This window comes from Zonotrichia albicollis, chromosome 16 (genome assembly GCF_047830755.1).
Source record: "Zonotrichia albicollis isolate bZonAlb1 chromosome 16, bZonAlb1.hap1, whole genome shotgun sequence".
NCBI classification, from domain to species: Eukaryota; Metazoa; Chordata; class Aves; order Passeriformes; family Passerellidae; genus Zonotrichia; species Zonotrichia albicollis.
In genome coordinates this window covers 14,662,277-14,680,990 of record NC_133834.1, presented here as the reverse complement: position 1 = coordinate 14,680,990, position 18,714 = coordinate 14,662,277, and the positions used below count along the sequence as shown (strand labels likewise).

The window sequence follows — 18,714 nt, the reverse complement described above, 5'->3', positions numbered from 1 at the left end:
GTCAAGCAGAGCCCATCCCTGGAAGTTCCCCCATTCCAGCAGAGCCCATCCCTGGAAGTTTCCTCTGTCCAGCACAGCCCATCCCTGGAAGTTCCCCCATTCCAGCAGAGCCCATCCCTGGTGGCTCCAAGATGGACCTGCTGCTGGCTGAGGTTGTGTCCCACCAGGATGGCACCTCTGGGATAACAGATTTGAGAGAGAAAACACAAAAAAGGGATGGGGCAGTGAACTGAGTGCAGGGAAGAGTGGGGTGAGGGCACTGGAGAGGAGCAGCTCTGCAGGGCAGGGCATGACAGGGCCAAGAGCTGCTCCAGAGCTGAGACTGCCCTGAGATTGCTGGGGGGAAGCCCATGGGGAGGCAGCTGTGCCCCAGCAGGCCCTGGAGGGCAGGGAGAAGCAGAGATGCACCTGCAGCCCCTGCAGGAGCCCAGGCCTGGAGCAGGGGGTGCCTGAGAGGGGCTGTGAGCCCGTGGGAAGCTGTGCTGGGACAGGGACCTGCAGATCCATGGAGCCCACGCTGGAGCAGGGTCCTGGCTGGATCTGTGACCCTGTGGGGGACCCAGGCTGTGCCTGAAGGAGTGACCCCACAGCAGTGACACACGGGGCAGCAGCTGGGATGGACTCAGGCTGGAGAGGCTCAGGGAGAGCTGTCTCCTGTGCAAGGAACCCACACTGGGGCAGGGGGAGACTGTGACTCCTCTCCCTGAGCAGTGGCTGGAACAACGTGTCATGAACTGACCACAACCCCCACTGCCATCTCCCTGTGCATTGGGGAAGAAGGGGGAACTGGGAAGGAGGGATGATGGGAGGTGAATGCTTTTTTAAGGTCTGATTTTACTTCTCATTATCCTGCTCTGATTTTGTCAGTAATAAATTCAATTAATATCCCAAATTTGAGTCTGTTTTGCTCATGATGGTATTTGATGAGTGATTTCTCCCTGTCCTTATCTCAACTCATGAACCCTTGGTTATATTTTCTTTTCCTGCCCATCTCTGGAGGGCAGGGATGGAACAGCTTTGGTGGGTTCCTGGTGTCCAGCCAGGGCCAACCCACCCCACCAAGTGAGTGATGTCCAAGTGAGTGATGTGCCCATTTTGGCAGAGCAGGACAGGACAGAAACAGCCCAGGCACCACTAGGAAGTTCATGGTGATTTTTTACCCCAATAAGCCAAGTTTTTCCACTGACAGCTGCAACTGGGGACACTCAGACTTACACAAGGTTGGTGACAAGCCCTTGCTTGACTAAAATACCAATTTCTGTGACTGGCATGGCAGAGAAGGAGCTGGGCATGTCCCAGCCCCATCCCAAATGCTGGGAGTTCCACAGCAGCCCGTGCCAGGCTCACACTTGCTCGTTGCTGCCTAATCCTCTCAAGGCTTTAACCCCATAACCCTGGGGGATTGGTGCTGGGGAGGGGAGGGCTCAGGCAGCTGGGACAGACCCCCTGCAAGACAAAGGAGCCCCTTCCCTGCTCCTGCTGGGAACACACTGTGTGTGACAATGCTGCAGTGGGGAATGCTGCTCCACGTGTTTTTAACAGCAGAGCCAGGAGGCTGCAGCGTGCTAAAGTTCAGTGCAAACCCTGAACACACCCAGCACAGCTCCTGGGATGTCCCTTGCTCCTGTGGGAACACAGCTCAGCACAGAAAAGCTCTGGAAGAGCCTTTCCATTGCATGGAGACACAGAACCCTGGAATGGTTTGGGCTGGAAGGATCTTAAAGCTCATCCCATTCCACCCCTGCCATGTGCAGCGACACCTTCCACTGTCCCAGGCTGCCCCAAGCCCCATCCAACAGTGCCAGGGATCCAGGGGCAGCCACAGCTGCTCTGGGCACCCTGTGCCAGGGCCTGCCCACCAAGCCAAGCCCCCTTTCCTGCCCTATGGAAGTTTTCAAATTAAGCTGGAGAAAAGGCAGGAGGGATTTGCAACAAACAGGCTGTGAAAGCAGCCACAGGTCTGTGAGCCACAGCTCTGTGTTTTGGGGGCTTAACCATGCTCTGCTCTCCAAAATTCTAGGCTAAAAATCATAATAACATTGCTTCATTACAAAAATTTATATTGGCTATGTCCTTATCTCCATTCACTTGCTAGCACAGGGAAATAGGATATGAGCAGATTGCTGGACTAAACCAGAAAGAAAAAAAGATTACAGATAAGCCATTTATGACAAAAAACCTGCTCTATCTGAAGGATTTGCCCTTATCCTGCTAATATAAACATGTCAACCCTCCAGATCTCTATTTAACTACAAATAAATCCAGCCCAGCTTGTGGGCATCTGCACAAACTCCTCCTGCCCTTGGAAGCACCAATATTCCACAGTGGGATCCACTGGAACCTATCCATCCCTGTGGTGAGTCAGACCTTCACCAAAAGCAGTGGAAATCACTCCAGGAATAGAAGCCAGGGGGTGGAATTGATAATTCAGAAGCAAAACCCAAGCCCAGAACTCTAAACTTGGGGTTGTGGTTTGATAAGCACTGTACAGAAGCAGATCTGATCAGGCACCTGGAAACCCTCAACCTGGGCAGTAAATTCTATTTCCTACTCTCATCTCAAGGCTCAGGCAGCTTCAGGATCCAGAGTCCAACCAATCTTCACTACACACAGCCTAAACAAGCTTTAAGCTCAAACCATTTCAGGTATGTTGAGCTCTGAGAGCTCCTGAGAAGTGATGCTGAAGCTCTGATTCAGCCCAGGACTGGGGGGACTGTACTCTGAGCACCAGAGGTTTCCTCCTGTGAGGTCTGATGGCACCAAAACCAGCCCTCAGCACTCCCACAGCTTCCCATTTCAAACCTTCCAAATCTATAAATCAAACCAAGTTTTTGGCTGCCTGGAATTTGCACACATTGAACAATCTAGGAAAAGGCTTGGACAGGGCACACAAAGGACATCTGACATTCCCAAGCCCACAGCTGGGGTAACAGGGAATCACAGAATGGTTTGGGTTGGAAGGATCTTAAAGAACATCCCACTCCTGCCATGGCAGGGACACCTCCCACTGTCCCAGGCTGCTCCCAGCCCTGCCCAGCCTGGCCTTGGGCACTGCCAGGGATCCAGGGTGGGCACCCTGTGCCAGGGCCTGCCCACCCTGCCAGGGAACAATTCCCAATTCCCAATATCCCATCCATCCCTGCCCTCTGGCAGTGGGAGCCATTCCCTGTGTCCTGTCCCTCCATCCCTTGTCCCCAGTCCCTCTGCAGCTCTCCTGGAGCCCCTTCAGGCCCTGGCAGGGGCTCTGAGGTGTCCCTGGAGCTTCTCCTCTCCAGGTGAGCACCTCCAGCTCTGCCAGCCTGGCTCCAGAGGGGCTCTGGAACATCCTCATGGCTTCCTCGGGACTCCCTCCAACAATCCCATCCTTCCTGTCCTGCTCACCCCAGCCTTGGCAAGCATGGGGACCAGCTGCTCTCCCCCATGTCCCCAGGCATTTCTGTACCTACAGGCAGGTGAATCCTCTCCATTCTCCCAGGCAGTTCTGCACCTACAGGCAGGTGAATCCTCTCCCCCAGTTCCCCAGGCAGTTCTGCACCTACAGGCAGGTGAATCCTCTCCATTCTCCCAGGCAGTTCTGTACCTACAGGCAGGTGAATCCTTTCCCCCTGTTTCCCCAGGCAGTTCTGTACCTACAGGCAGGTGAATCCTCTCCATTCTCCCAGGCAGGTGAATCCTCTCCCCCAATTCCCCAGGTAGTTCTGCACCTACAGGCAGGTGAATCCTCTCCCCCAATTCCCCAGGCAGTTCTGTACCTACAGGCAGGTGAATCCTCTCCCCCAGTGCCCCAGGCAGTTCTGTACCTACAGGCAGGTGAATCCTCTCCATTTTCCCAGGCAGGTGAATCCTCTCCATTCTCCCAGGCAGTTCTGTACCTACAGGCAGGTGAATCCTCTCCATTTCCCCAGGCAGTTCTGTACCTACAGGCAGGTGAATCCTCTCCCCTGTTCCCAGGCAGTTCTGTACCTACAGGCAGGTGAATCCTCTCCCCCATGTTCCCAGGCAGTTCTGTACCTACAGGCAGGTGAATCCTCTCCCCCAATTCCCCAGGCAGTTCTGTACCTACAGGCAGGTGAATCCTCTCCATTTCCCCAGGCAGTTCTGTACCTACAGGCAGGTGAATCCTCTCCCCTGTTTCCCCAGGCAGTTCTGGACCTACAGGCAGGTGAATCCTCTCCAGTTCCCCAGGCAGTTCTGCACCTACAGGCAGGTGAATCCTCTCCCCCATTTCCCCAGGCAGTTCTGTACCTACAGGCAGGTGAATCCTCTCCATTTCCCCAGGCAGGTGAATCCTCTCCCCTGTTTCCCCAGGCAGTTCTGTACCTACAGGCAGGTGAATCCTCTCCCCAATTCCCCAGGCAGTTCTGTACCTACAGGCAGGTGAATCCTCTCCATTTCCCCAGGCAGTTCTGTACCTACAGGCAGGTGAATCCTCTCCATTTCCCCAGGCAGTTCTGTACCTACAGGCAGGTGAATCCTCTCCCCTGTTTCCCCAGGCAGTTCTGTACCTACAGGCAGGTGAATCCTCTCCATTTCCCCAGGCAGTTCTGCACCTACAGGCAGGTGAATCCTCTCCTCTGTTTCCCCAGGCAGTTCTGTACCTACAGGCAGGTGAATCCTCTCCCCAGTTCTCCAGACAGTTCTGTACCTACAGGCAGGTGAATCCTCTCCCCAGTTCCCCAGGCAGTTCTGTACCTACAGGCAGGTGAATCCTCTCCCCCAGTTCCCCAGGCAGTTCTGTACCTACAGGCAGGTGAATCCTCTCCATGTTCCCAGGCAGTTCTGTACCTACAGGCAGGTGAATCCTCTCCCCAATTCCCCAGGCAGTTCTGTACCTACAGGCAGGTGAATCCTCTCCCCTGTTTCCCCAGGCAGTTCTGTACCTACAGGCAGGTGAATCCTCTCCCCCAGTTCCCCAGGCAGTTCTGTACCTACAGGCAGGTGAATCCTCTCCCCCATGTTCCCAGACAGTTCTGTGCCTACAGGCAGGTGAATTCTTTCCCCCAGTTCCCCAGGCAGTTCTGTACCTACAGGCAGGTGAATCCCCTAATTCCCCAGGCAGTTCTGTACCTACAGGCAGGTGAATCCTCTCCCCCTTTCCCCAGGCAGTTCTGTACCTACAGGCAGGTGAATCCTCTCCATTTCCCCAGGCAGTTCTGCACCTACAGGCAGGTGAATCCTCTCCAGTTCCCCAGGCAGTTCTGTACCTACAGGCAGGTGAATCCTCTCCATTGCCCCAGGCAGGTGAATCCTCTCCCCATTGCCCCAGGCAGTTCTGTACCTACAGGCAGGTGAATCCTCTGCCCCAGTTCCCCAGGCAGTTCTGTACCTACAGGCAGGTGAATCCTCTCCAGTTCCCCAGGCAGTTCTGCACCTACAGGCAGGTGAATCCTCTCCCCCATTTCCCCAGGCAGTTCTGTACCTACAGGCAGGTGAATCCTCTCCAGTTCCCCAGGCAGTTCTGTACCTACAGGCAGGTGAATCCTCTCCCCCCTTTCCCCAGGCAGTTCTGTACCTACAGGCAGGTGAATCCTCTCCCCCCTTTCCCCAGGCAGTTCTGTACCTACAGGCAGGTGAATCCTCTGCCCCAGTTCCCCAGGCAGTTCTGTACCTACAGGCAGGTGAATCCTCTCCCCTGTTTCCCCAGGCAGTTCTGTACCTACAGGCAGGTGAATCCTCTCCCCCCTTTCCCCAGGCAGTTCTGTACCTACAGGCAGGTGAATCCTCTGCCCCAATTCCCCAGGCAGTTCTGTACCTACAGGCAGGTGAATCCTCTCCCCCAGTTCCCCAGGCAGTTCTGTACCTACAGGCAGGTGAATCCTCTCCATTGCCCCAGGCAGGTGAATCCTCTCCCCATTGCCCCAGGCAGTTCTGTACCTACAGGCAGGTGAATCCTCTCCAGTTCCCCAGGCAGTTCTGCACCTACAGGCAGGTGAATCCTCTCCCCCATTTCCCCAGGCAGTTCTGTACCTACAGGCAGGTGAATCCTCTCCCCTGTTTCCCCAGGCAGTTCTGTACCTACAGGCAGGTGAATCCTCTCCCCCAGTTTCCCAGGCAGTTCTGTACCTACAGGCAGGTGAATCCTCTCCCTCAATTCCCCAGGCAGTTCTGTACCTACAGGCAGGTGAATCCTCTCCCCCATTTCCCCAGGCAGTTCTGTACCTACAGGCAGGTGGATCCTCTCCATTTCCTCAGGCAGTTCTGTACCTACAGGCAGGTGAATCCTCTCCAGTTCCCCAGGCAGTTCTGTACCTACAGGCAGGTGAATCCTCTCCAGTTCCTCAGGCAGTTCTGTACCTACAGGCAGGTGAATCCTCTCCCTTTCCCCAGGCAGTTCTGTACCTACAGGCAGGTGAATCCTCTCCCCCACATCCCCAGGCAGTTCTGTACCTACAGGCAGGTGAATCCTCTCCCCCACATCCCCAGGCAGTTCTGTACCTACAGGCAGGTGAATCCTCTCCCCCAGTTCCCCAGGCAGTTCTGTACCTACAGGCAGGTGAATCCTCTCCCCTGTTTCCCCAGGCAGTTCTGTACCTACAGGCAGGTGAATCCTCTCCCCTGTTTCCCCAGGCAGTTCTGTACCTACAGGCAGGTGAATCCTCTCCCCCAGTTCCCCAGGCAGTTCTGGACCTACAGGCAGGTGAATCCTCTCCATTTTTCACCCCCAGTTCCCCAGGCAGTTCTGTACCTACAGGCAGCTGAATCCTCTCCCTGAATTCCCCAGGCAGTTCTGTACCTACAGGCAGGTGAATCCTCTCCCCCAGTTCCCCAGGCAGTTCTGTACCTACAGGCAGGTGAATCCTCTCCCCCAGTTCCCCAGGCAGTTCTGTACCTACAGGCAGGTGAATCCCAGGCAGGCTGCCTTCCCCAGCGGGCGGGAGCGCACGCAGGCTGCCATGGCCCTGCAGGGACCCCGTGTTGCTGGCAGGGAGCTCTCAGCTGATTATCTCCCAATTTAACTGTCACTGAGCTGGCCTGCTGCAGTGAGAAGAGCCCAGCTGGATAATCCCATTTCTGCTCTAATCCACAGCACCCTTTCAGCCCCAGCCTGGTGCTGCTTGCTGCCTCTCTGGTGTCCCCAGATGGGATTTTGGGGTGGGAGGGAAGCTTGCAGCTCCCAAAAAGCAGAGCTGTAAGCACTCCTTGGAGCACCAACCCCGGGTTTTGTGTTTTGGGACAAACCTCTTTCTGTATATTACAGACCTTAAGCAAAGATGATTTCAGAGGTTTTGGTGTAGATTGGTGTTCTTGGGGCACTAATCTGGCACTGGCACATGGACTGACATGTCCAGGATGGGGCTTGGACAAACCTGGTCTAGTGGAAGGTGTCCCTACCCATGGCAGAAGGTGGAATGAGATGAGCTTTAAGGTCCCTATCAACCCAAACCATTCTGTGATTCTGATCCTAAAGGACTTCTTCCCTGCCCTCCTGCCTGCCAGCATCCCAGTTTCACCCCAAACCCCGCTTTTCCTCCAAAAATGGGATGGGCCCAGGAGCAGTTTTGCCAGCAGCAGTTCAGACCCAGGGAAGGAGATCTTGGCTCACATTTCTGTGCTCCAGGCAGAGGTTTCAAACCAGTTATTACAGGAGGTGGTTGCACATCAAAGGACACACATGTTTTTAGGGAAAACAAAAATAGAACGAGTTCCCCTCCTGACTGGAAAATTATATGTTGTGTTTCTGGCTTAAGTGATAGATTAAAAACTGCAAGTCTTTCAGGTGTTTGGATCACCTGAGAAGTTATTTTAGAGGTTAAAGATGCTAATGAGGGTACAGAAGATCTCCCAAGGCAAGCAACGATTAACTCAAAGAGATTGCCAGGCTGGGCTCCAAACCAGCCTACACAAACCAGCCTAATTATTCTCCTTATTCCTCCAGAAGTGCTATTTTGGTCTTGCACGTTGTTACAAACACAAAATGATGCCTCAGGTTTTAGCTTTTATATTTTTCATAATCTGTACAGCTCTAGTGTGTGGGTCTGGGATTTGTATTAGGGGATGGTGAGCTCTCTTCACAGAGCAGGGAGACAAAACAATTCCTTCTCTAGCTGGGGAGCCAGGACAAATGATCCAAATCTCAGGCCCAAGAGCATAAAAAACATGGACTGAAGAGAGAAAACAAGGAGGATGGGACTTCATGGGCTGGGGGTATAACTGATGAATTAAGTCCAATATGCAAATGGAGCAGAACTTATAAACGTGACTGGTTGTGCATTTTGTGCCCATTTTGGTTCACCTTGGGTGCAGCCCTGGCTGGGCTCTCGTGCTGCCCAAGGTGGATCCATCAAACCCTCTTAACAAATCCCTGCTTTATTCTGTAACTCCATCAAATCTCTGTTCTAGGGCAGCCTGCACAAGGCATCAGAAGAACAGCCCAATTTCCAGCAAAATAACCTGGGGCTGTGTGTCCCCCATGCCCTGTGTGGGGTTTCTCCTCACCCATGCTCCGGCTCCTCGATGGCATCGGTGAACTCCGAGTGCACGGCGGAGTCGATGGCGCTGTCGGTCTCCACCTCGTCGTGCATCTCGTGCTGCACCAGGGTGCTGGTGTCCTCATCTGTGAAGGTCTCACACTCGCTGTAGGTGCTCTCTGAGCCCATGTAGGCACTGTCAGTCACCTCATTTGCCTGCTTAAAACAAATACACAAGAAGCAAAACGATAAGATTCTACAGCTGAGTGGGGTCGTGGCAGAATTTCGGCCGTGTTGCATTTCTGAGCACAGGAATCCAACCTCTGGAATCACCCCAGGCCCAGGTGCTGCTCTGTGGGCACCACAGGGTGCACCTCAGCCTTTGCAGGGCTTGGGAAGCAGATGACAGAAACAGGGACTAAATAAGAGTTGGAGGGAGGTTTTGTTGTGAGCCAGGATGGATTTGGCCAGGGCAGGAGGGATTACCCACTGCTGACTCAGCAGCTCCCATCACTGCTGCCTTCTCCCACCCCATTCCAAGAGGACATGTTGTTATTAATCTGAATCCTCTGCAGAAACCACCATTCAAAACTCCTCAATTAGCCCTTGGAGCACCTTTTTTTTTTTTTTTTGTCCTGGCTGGTAAAACCTTCCATCCCTCAACAGCAAATAAACTGTTTGTAAATCTTTGTTTGTAAATCTTCGTTACAGCCTCTGATTTGCAGGGACTCAAATCCCCACACTTCAGCTGGAGCAGCATCTCAAATCCATTTGGGTTTGTGTTTTAAGATTTACAGAGCAAGGAGAACTGAGTTTTCCAGTTCTGCACCCCAGGCAGGTTCAGCTTCAGTTTCAGCTCCCACACACAGGCAGGGACAATCCCTTCTGATGCTGATCTCTGGAGAACCATGGCAGCAGCAGCAGAACCCCCCAAAAGGCAAAGTTCTTGTTCCCCCTCACAGTGCCAGCTCCTCTCTAAAGATTTGGGAATTTCCCCAACATGCCTCAGAGCAAATCAAGGAATTTTGGGATGTGCCAGTGCTGGTGCTGATCCCCTGTCACTGGGCAGAGGGGTGGGAGCCCTCCTGCCAGGCCTCCAGGGGAAGAGCTGCCCATGGAAACCCTTCTGCTCCTCCTGAAGTTCACCTGCTGGGATCCCACACGCTCAGCTGCTCCTCCAGCACAGCAGCAGAGCTAAACAGCAGCAGTTTGAATGTGGGCATGACTGAAGCAAAACCCTTTTCCCTGCCAGGGCACTCAGAACAGCTTTCAGGGCTTTTTCCAAGGATTCTGGAGAAAATCACGTTTCTCAAAGCACTGTATTCATAAAATCATGGATGGTTTGGGTTGGAAAGGACTTTAAAGTCCATCTCATTCCACTCCCTGCCTATTCCACTATTCCAGGTGGCTCCAAGCCCCACCCAGCCTGACCTTGGACACTTCCAGGGGCAAAAAGGCATAGAAAGCCCTGAAGGGATGGAGAGAGAGCTGACACCAGCAATTCCCACTCCATGTGGCCACTGGGAGCAGCCAAGTGCCTCAGCCCAGCCCTGCTTTGCTCTCCCAGCCCTGTGCCCACTACACTCAGCAGGGTGGGCACAGCCAGGAGCTGCTCTGGGCAGCCTGGCTCAGCTCCCACCTGCTTTGTGGACACCAGTATTGAAGATGGAGGGAGAAGACCCATCTTTCATGTGATCAGCATCGACTCCACTTTATTCATCAATCAGGCACTTTTTATAACAATGTTAATTCACTTCATGCATATTGCAAAATCTGAGCTCCTGATAGGCTGTAGAGAAAACTTCAGCTCCTCCTTTTGTTTACAATACCTGAAGTTAGTTTACTGAAACCAAGATCAGTGTTCTCACCATGATATGAAAGGTTCCCAAAACCTTCATATCTATTCCCAGACTGGCCGTCTGTTCCCAGTAGCAGCCAAGGACAGAATGGTCTGAAAATTTTGTTGTTTATATAAAAGGTGGCTGAGAACCTAATTATTTACAGGATCAAGCCTGGGAAAGGCTGCTTTTACAGCAGGCTTCTATATTTCCCTCAGCTGAATACCTTCATGGCCTCTTTCTTTAAGCCATGCTTAAACCAGGCTCTCCACACACCAGCACTGTCCGGTTTTCGGCTGTTTGGATGGCCTGGAAAGGCCCAGAGTGGCCTTGGGGCAGCCCGCGTTTCAAAGGACGAGAAGAGGCTTCAGTTCTTCTTTCGGTCTTTATGTTTATTAATTGTTTATCTAAAAGATTTTCTCTCGGCCTGACAGAGCTCTGCTCAGCAGCCAGCCATGAGCACACTGTGCTGCCCTCCGGACGGTCACCTATCTTTATACCCATAGTTACGTGTACAATATTTATCATTTTTCCCCAATCCTTTTTATTCTTATTGTCCGGTGCACTTTCAGTAATGACCAATCCCAAAGTGCCACCATCACCACAGAAGATGGAGGAGAAGAAGAAGAAGAAGAAGGACAGGACACGCCCCAATTCCTCCATCTTACTTCTCTAAACCCCCCTGTACAGAAATCCTAAACCCTGTGTCTCACCCTCTAATTAACTAATCCCTTCACCATTCACCCCGGTGAAACCCTCCTATCTTCATACAGGTGTCGTCTCCTGTGTAGGATCAAAGTCCAGCCACCAGACACTTCTGGAACATTCCAGGACTCCCGAGCCCCCCAAGGGTGGTCTCAGTGACTCCACACCTCAGTGCTGAGGTGCTGAGATCCCACACAGCACCTCCCTGAAGTTAAACACGACACAAACCTGCCCAGAGCTGAAGTCAGGGGCTGCTCCAGGGAACTCCACCAGGGCAGAGCCTGTGCCTGTCTTGCAGAGAACAAACAAAAGCCTCTAAAGTCCCCACCCACTGAAAAAGCATCAATCCACCAAAACCACTTACACACCTAAAGCTGGGACTTGCTTAAGTGCTTTACTGGATTTATGCTGCACTTTCTAGAAACACCTTTAATGCTCCAGCAGGAGGGACAAAGGGAAGCAGAGGCTTGACCTGCCTTAGTGGCTTGGTCACAGACAGAGAGAGCCCAAGAGGTGACAGCAGCCACCCCCAGCTGCACATTCCCCTCCCTTCTGCCTGTTTGAAAAGGATTTCATGCCAAACTGGAAAGAATTTTGCTTGCACACGACAAAATAAAGGCTGCTTTTAAATACCAACCCCGCCCCCCTCCTTCTCACTGGAAAAGCTTACATTTAAACACAGGTTGAAGTATTATAATGAGCAAATGGATGTATTATAATAAGCACAGAGTAAAGACAACTATTGAAAGAAGCCAGAAAAATTCCAATTCACAAGTAATTTGATTAGAAACCCTGCTGTGGTTCCTGCTGACCCTCTCAACGTGAAGCAAAGCAGGAGCTGAACAGTGCCCTCAGTCAGATGGTGGAACAAGAGGACCTTTAAGGTCCCTTCCAACCCAAACCATTCCATGGTTCTGTGATTTCTCTATCAAATTGTTCCAAAACACCTTACTGGTGGGAAATACACACATGGACAGGCTGGATTTGGGAGCAACCCTTTTGGAGTAGGAGAAGCACAAGACATCAACCTTCAGCCACACCAAAGATATGCATCAATTTATTACCTAAAAATGGAATTTTTCCTTTGTGATACCAGCCTAGATGAGGTTTCAAAAGCAAGGGAGCCCTATTAAAATTAAACCTGTGTGGACAATGAGTTAAGAAGCAGCTGAAACTGTAAACAAAGTCCTTCCCCTGAGCACGAGCGTGGAGAACTTTGCTGCACATTTCACCACAGAATCAGTAACTAAACCTCAGGAAGAGATGCCAGGAGGAGATAGGCAAACCAAGGGGGTTCAGGTATTGCCAAATGCCTGACAGAGCCAAATCTCTGTCCCTGGCCAAGTGTGTGGGTACAGAAAGTTCTTATTGATGGCCTTATGAGCAGCTGGTTTGTGCACTGACCCTTCAAACCCCCTGCCACAGCTCTCCTTCAGCCAGCCTTGCCTTCCTGTGAGCAGAAAGTAAATATTTTTTCCAGCTTAAAAAAAGCCAAATACACACTTAAAAAAACATCCATGGGCTCAGGACAGCCAGGCTGGGCTACACCCACCTCAGGGGACTTGGCAGGAACATCAGTGCCACGTTCAGAGCGGGGCTGCTGTCACCAATATCAGTGCATTTTGATTTTTTTATCCAATAAAACACACCCTGAGGTGCTTCAGGCAAATTCAGACATTAAAACTGGGACTCAGGCACACACAGAGTTCTGAGCTGGAACAGGATCAGGGTTTGATGGAGGTACCAATCCCAAATCCAGCAGGTATTTCCCCAGAGCCACACCTGGCTGACAGGACAGGGGCCACCCAGAGGCATCTCTGCCTGCTCAGGGAAGCTCCAGGGATCTGAGAGCCCAGGTGAGCACTCCTGCTTCTAAAAGCAAATAAATGGTGAAGTCAGCACTGGGATGATGTAACATGCCCTGATCAGACAGGTGAGGTGCCTTTGGGAGCCTTCTCCAGCAGCAGCTCATCCACCCCAGGCATCTGATGACATCTGGGAGTAAGGATTACTCAGTTAGATGTTGTAGAGTGCTATAAAACTATATGGATTTTTTTTTTTTTTTTAAAAGCTGCTGCAGTGTGAGGAGAGGAATTCTTGGGAATCACCTGCAAGGTCCAGGCAGGGACAGAAGGTTCAGCACAAGCTCAGCCAAGGCGTTGCCTTGGAAAGGAGGGCAAAGTCTGGCTCCCTGGGAGGTTCCTTCCAGGCAGGGCTGTCCCTGGAGCTGTCCTGGCATCCCAAAGCTCTGCTGTCCTTGAACACACTCTGAAGGTTGGGAGGGGAAGTGAGTGACAAGGAAAAGGAAAAACAACTCTGTTTTGCCAGCAGTGTGAGCCTGTTTCTGAAGAATCCAGCCCTGATTGTGCACAGGATGCAGAGGAGATAGATCAGCTACAAAAATCCCCCTCCAAGGACACCCTGTGGCCCTGACAGCGGTGACAGTGCCAGGCTGGGAGCCAGGGAGAAGGGACACTGTTGTGTTTATAGTCCCACATGAATGCAGCTGGCCCCAGGGCAGCTCAGCCTCTGGGATGCCACTTTGGGTGCCAATATTGCCCTCTTCCCACACACCAGGGCAATGGCAGCCTGTCAGGGAGCCTCTGCTCAGCCCTGGGAGAAGGCAGCTTGCACAGCTCAGCCCCTGGAGGTGGGGATGTCACACTCCATCAAGGCTGGGCAAGAGAAATGTGCTGCAACTCTTGGGGCAAATTGAAAACACTCACCCAGCCCAAAAACAAACCCCAAACCAACTCACAAAACAGCACAGCTGGCAGGATGTCCCCAGCACCCCAAAAACCAGCAAGCACTGTCCCTGCTGGTCCAGCTCCCCAGGGAGAGCAGGCAGAGAGGAGTGAGAAGTTACACCACAGCCCATGGAGTCACAGAATTGTGGAATGGTTTGGGTTAGAAGGGACATTAAAGTTCTGCCCAGTCCCACCTCTGCCACGGACAGGGACACTTTCCACTATCCCAGGCTGCTCCAAGCCTGGCTTTTGACACTTCCAGGGATCCAGGGGCAGCCACAGCTCCTCTGGACACCCGGTGCCAGGGCCTGCCCACCCTCCCAAGGAACAATTCCTTCCCAATATCCCATCTAAATCTCTCCTCTTTTAACCTAAACCATTCCCATGAAAAAAAAAAATCAGGTGGATGTGCCCATGTAACAAGTCAGGTGCATTCCTTGCACCTCCAGGGCTGAACCCGATCCCTCTGGAAATCCAAGCCCTCCTCACTTTTGTGTCAGCTCGCAAAAACCCACCTGTGGAGACATCCTGTCCGGAGGCAGAGCCAGCTCCAGAGCCCTTCACTCCTGGGTTAGGACAGCCAGGGAAGCAAAGTCCAGGGGAGCCGGGAGGCTTAAGGAGCGAGCCGGAGTCCCAACAGAGCGCCTTTTGTTCCCGAGCTGCCGATAAGGAGCAGAGCTCCGGCTCACTTCCCTGCCGGTGAGCGCAGCCTCCTCCCGCTCCCCTGGATTCCAAAATAAAAGCTCTTTTTGGGAGCACTCCGGGTGCTCACACTTCCCAGGAATCCATCCCCAAAGAAAAAAAGGTTGAATCTGAAAGCGACCTGTCGAGGTTTATCTCGGCCTTCCTGGTGTTTCTGGTGAATAATTAAGCGTTAAGTGGCAAATTCCTTCCTTATAGCCACGAATAGAGGGATGTAAAAAGCTTGGATTGCTCAGCAGGGGCAGGTCAGAAGCGCTTTGGTGACTCAGAGGATGGTGTGTGGCAGGCAGTGACAGTGCTGACCCCAAAGAAGGTTATAACCACCCCAATGCCGGCCAGCCCTGTGGGACAGCTGATCCATTGGGGTTTCCCCTCTCCATGGCACAGAGAGGCCTCGGCACCGCTCGCACCCACAAGCTCTGAGGGTTTCCTCAGGTTTTCTGTTTCCTCTCTGCAGAAACCACACGCACATCAGCGCTGCCTACCAGCGCAAACCCCCAGATTTCCTTCCATTACCTCTCCACAGCAGGTTTTGCCCTTTTCTCTGGGTTATCCTCGCTGTGCTGCGGGCGGATCCCGGCTGATCTCGGGGCAGAGGGCAGTGCTGAGCAGCGCTGCCCGCGGGGTCCGGACCCTGACAGGAGCCGAGCTGACCCGGGCCAGCCCAGGCTGCTGCTCCCAGCACGGCAGCAAGGAGTTATGCTTTAACCCGAGCTCTGCCCCTGCCTGCTCCTCACACAGCAGGGCACAGCCCCTGTGCTCCTCTGCTTGTGCCTCACGACCTCGGGGAACATCTGAACTCCCATGAGAGCCCAAAATCAGACACTGAAATGAATTAGGAAACCCCAATCCCTGCCCGTTTTACTTCTCAAACTCTTATTGAGACACCTCTGCTTGCACTGCTGCCCCCTCAGCTCCCAGCCCTCCGTGTCCCACAGCCCAGTTCCCACGTTCCCAATCTCACACACTCTGCTGTGGTTCAAGATAAGGCTCCAAGGACTTTGTTTTCCAAACTCCTTCCAGCCTATTTCCTACTGGGCAAACACTTCAAATGGGATCTTTTCTGACCCACAGAGAAATTTCTCACCATAGCCCTGCACTTGGGTCCTGCCTTCAGGGACATCCCTGTCCCATTTACACTCCCACCCTTCCCCCTGCACAATAAATTAATTTCCTTGGTATTTTCAGGCTTCAAGACATCAAATTATCACCATGGACTGATTTGGGAGAGCTGGAGCCCCTCTGGAACCAGGCTGGCAGAGCTGGGGGTGCTCACCTGGAGAGGAGAAGCTCCAGGGATACCTCAGAGCCCCTGCCAGGGCCTGAAGGGGCTCCAGGAGAGCTGCAGAGGGACTGGGGACAAGGGATGGAGGGACAGGACACAGGGAATGGCTCCCAGTGCCAGAGGGCAGGGATGGATGGGATATTGGGAATTGGGAATTGTTCCCTGGGAGGGTGGGCAGGCCCTGGCACAGGGTGCCCACCCTGGATCCCTGGCAGTGCCCAAGGCCAGGCTGGGCAGGGCTGGGAGCAGCCTGGGACAGTGGGAGGTGTCTCTGCCATGGCAGGGGTGGCACTGGATGTGCCTTAAGGCTCTTTCCAACCCAAACCATTGTGGGGTTCTGTGAATACAGGGATAATATGGGACTGCTCACTTGCTGTCCACAGGGCTCATGGCCCTTTGTCTCTCACTGCAGAAAGGCTTTGGGGACAACAGGGACACTGCTCAAGGCTCCATGTTCTTCCCCAGGGACAGATGAGCGGGCATGAACTGCATCTGTCACATTCCACAGCCCTGCAGTTCCAACCATCTGCAAAATTTTAAGCCTACCAGCTGCTCAGGACAAAATGCTCACCAATTCCAGCAGCCAGCCCCTGGACAGGGGTTTGTGACCATTTCATTCATGGTGGGTTTGGGTCAGCCCTGTGAGCAGAGGCCTATGAGGCCATTCCAGAAGGTGGGAATGGCTCTGGTACAGAAAACCTGAGCTCTCACCACCAAGTCCACATTCCAACCAGGAGCCCTTCACTCCTGGGTTAGGACAGCCAGGGAACAACTGAACCCAGGCCTGTGCTGGGGCTTTGAGCCCCTTGCACAGCTCAGAGGAGCTCCCAAAGCTCAACTCCATCTTTTCATCCTGGCTGGCTCCTGCCAGACATGAACCCTGTGCCAACAGTGGTGTGGAGAGGAAGAGGAGGAAAAAACCTCACTTAAAATGTCACAGATTGCAAAGCAGCGCCCTCCCAAAGGCTCTGTGCTCACCAGGCATTCAGGAAGGAAACCTCTGCCTTCAGGAAGGAAAGTATCTTCCTGGGAATTCTGCACTAGGAAAGGAGTGCTCAGAAGGTCCACAGGGCTCCTAGGAGGGGGCACAAGGAGCCTGCAGCAGCCTCCTCCTGTGGAAGAGGTTTCACAGTGACTCCTGTGAGCCAGAGAGAAGCTTGAGAAGAGGATCCATGTTTGCCCCTGGAAGAATTTTCTACCAAGGTCTTTGACATAAACCAAGAAAGAAAGAAGGATAAATAAGAGAAATCTGTAACTGTCTATTCCACTGAGCACTTTGTCTTTCCTGACCAAAGAGTAAAGTGTAAACTTAGGAGTTGTGTAAGAATGTATAAAAAGCATGCATGCTAAAATAAAGACAGGTTTGAAGCCTTCTGAAAATGGAGTGTGGCTTTGTATTGTGACCATCTCAACTGTGACATCCTACAGCCACCCCACATGGGCTCCAGGGACACAAGGAATGACACAAGGCACCAGGAATGACAGTGATGCCTCTGGGAGCAGGTCCCCACGTGCTCCCACAACAGCTTCTGTGTTACAACACACAACTGAGGCCCTGCAAGTCCCTGGTCCCCTTTGCAGAAGCTCTGAGCAGCTGGAGAAACACAGCAATGTGGATTTTTGCCCTCAAAGAAGCCTTAAGTTCAATTGCTCAACATGGAAAACAATCCTGGCTTTAAGGGAGTTAAAGTTTCACAGAGGTGAAGTGTTGGCCCTGAAGCTGCTGCTCAGTGTTGCACAGAATGTCACAGAATATTCTGAGCTGGAGTTCTCCAGCTGCACCTGTAGGCAGGAAAGCAGGCTGGGAGAGCCAGGAGTAGCTCCTACTCCCAAAATACACAAAACTTGGGACGTGCCCAAGTTCCATTTTCCTCCCCAGATCCGCTCCTTCCCTGCTGTACAACTCCCTGCTGTACAAACAGCCAGAGGGGCCGTGCCTGGGCCGGTGCAGCTTCCAGGGAAAGCCGAATTCCCCCCTGGTGGCTGTGCAGAACGTGTTTGCCTGGCTGCTTCCAGCGGGAGCCACGGCAGCTGCCCAGCAGATGGCAACAGTCCTGCACAAGGCACTGCAGCCGCAGGAGTGACGCTGCCCCTCCTGCAGAGCTCAGCCAGGGCCTTCCTCTGACCCTGCTGGCCCAAACCACCAGTGCCAGGGCTAAAAATCCCCGTTTGGGGTATTTATGGTGTGCCCAGGCAGCCTTTACAGGGCACTGGCTGTGCCTCTCCTCCAGCCCACCTGAGGTTATACAGCTCCATGCCCAGCCCAGCCCAATCCCAGCATTTTCATGCCACATTTTCCTTTTCCTGCAGTCATCCTTCCCACTCTGCACTGTGGGATCTCAGCACCTCAGAACTGAGGTGCCAAGTCACTGAGACCACCCTTGGGGGGCTCGGGAGTCCTGGAATGTTCCAGAAGTGTCTGGTGGCTGGACTTTGATCCCACACAGGAGACGACACCTGTATGAGGACAGGAGGGTTTCACCGGGGTGAATGGTGAAGGGATTAGTTAGTTAGAGGGTGAGACACAGGGTTTAGGATTTCTGTACAGGGGGGTTTAGAGAAGTAAGATGGAGGAATTGGGGCGTGTCCTGTCCTTCTTCTTCTTCTTCTTCTCCTCCATCTTCTGTGGTGATGGTGGCACTTTGGGATTGGTCATTACTAAAAGTGCACCAGGCAATAAGGGTGAAAGGTATTGGGGAAAAATGATAAATATTGTACACGTAACTTTGGGTATAAAGATAGGTGACTGTCCGGAGGGCAGACAGTGTGCTCATGGCTGGCTGCTGAGCAGAGCTCTGTCGGGCCGAGAGAAAATCTTTTAGATAAACAATTGATAAACACCGAGACCGAGAAAAGAACTGAAGCCTCTTCTGTTCCTTTGATATGCGGGCTGCCCCAAGGCCACCCCGGGCCTTTCCAGGCCATCCAAACAGCTGAAAACCGGACACTGCACTGGCCCAGGAGCACAGCAGAGAGGCAGAGCCATCACCCTAGGGCAATGTACAGTGGGTATCCCTGTGGTGCTTGAG

General features: G+C 52.9%; 1 protein-coding gene across 8 annotated transcripts in view; it reads right to left on the bottom strand.

The window, feature by feature from the left end:
• RAB11FIP3 (RAB11 family interacting protein 3) overlaps positions 1–18,714 on the bottom strand; it is a 93,052-nt gene that overhangs the window by 25,616 nt on the left and 48,722 nt on the right. For 4 of the 8 annotated variants that reach the window (XM_005496646.4, XM_074553129.1, XM_074553126.1 and 1 more), the window contains one exon: positions 8,437–8,624. In XM_005496646.4, the coding sequence (XP_005496703.2) occupies positions 8,437–8,624 (188 nt within the window). Of the gene's footprint in view, positions 1–8,436; positions 8,628–18,714 lie in introns of all 8 variants that reach the window. The other 4 variants (XM_074553124.1, XM_026798768.2, XM_074553125.1 and 1 more) reach the window with 1 other exon arrangement.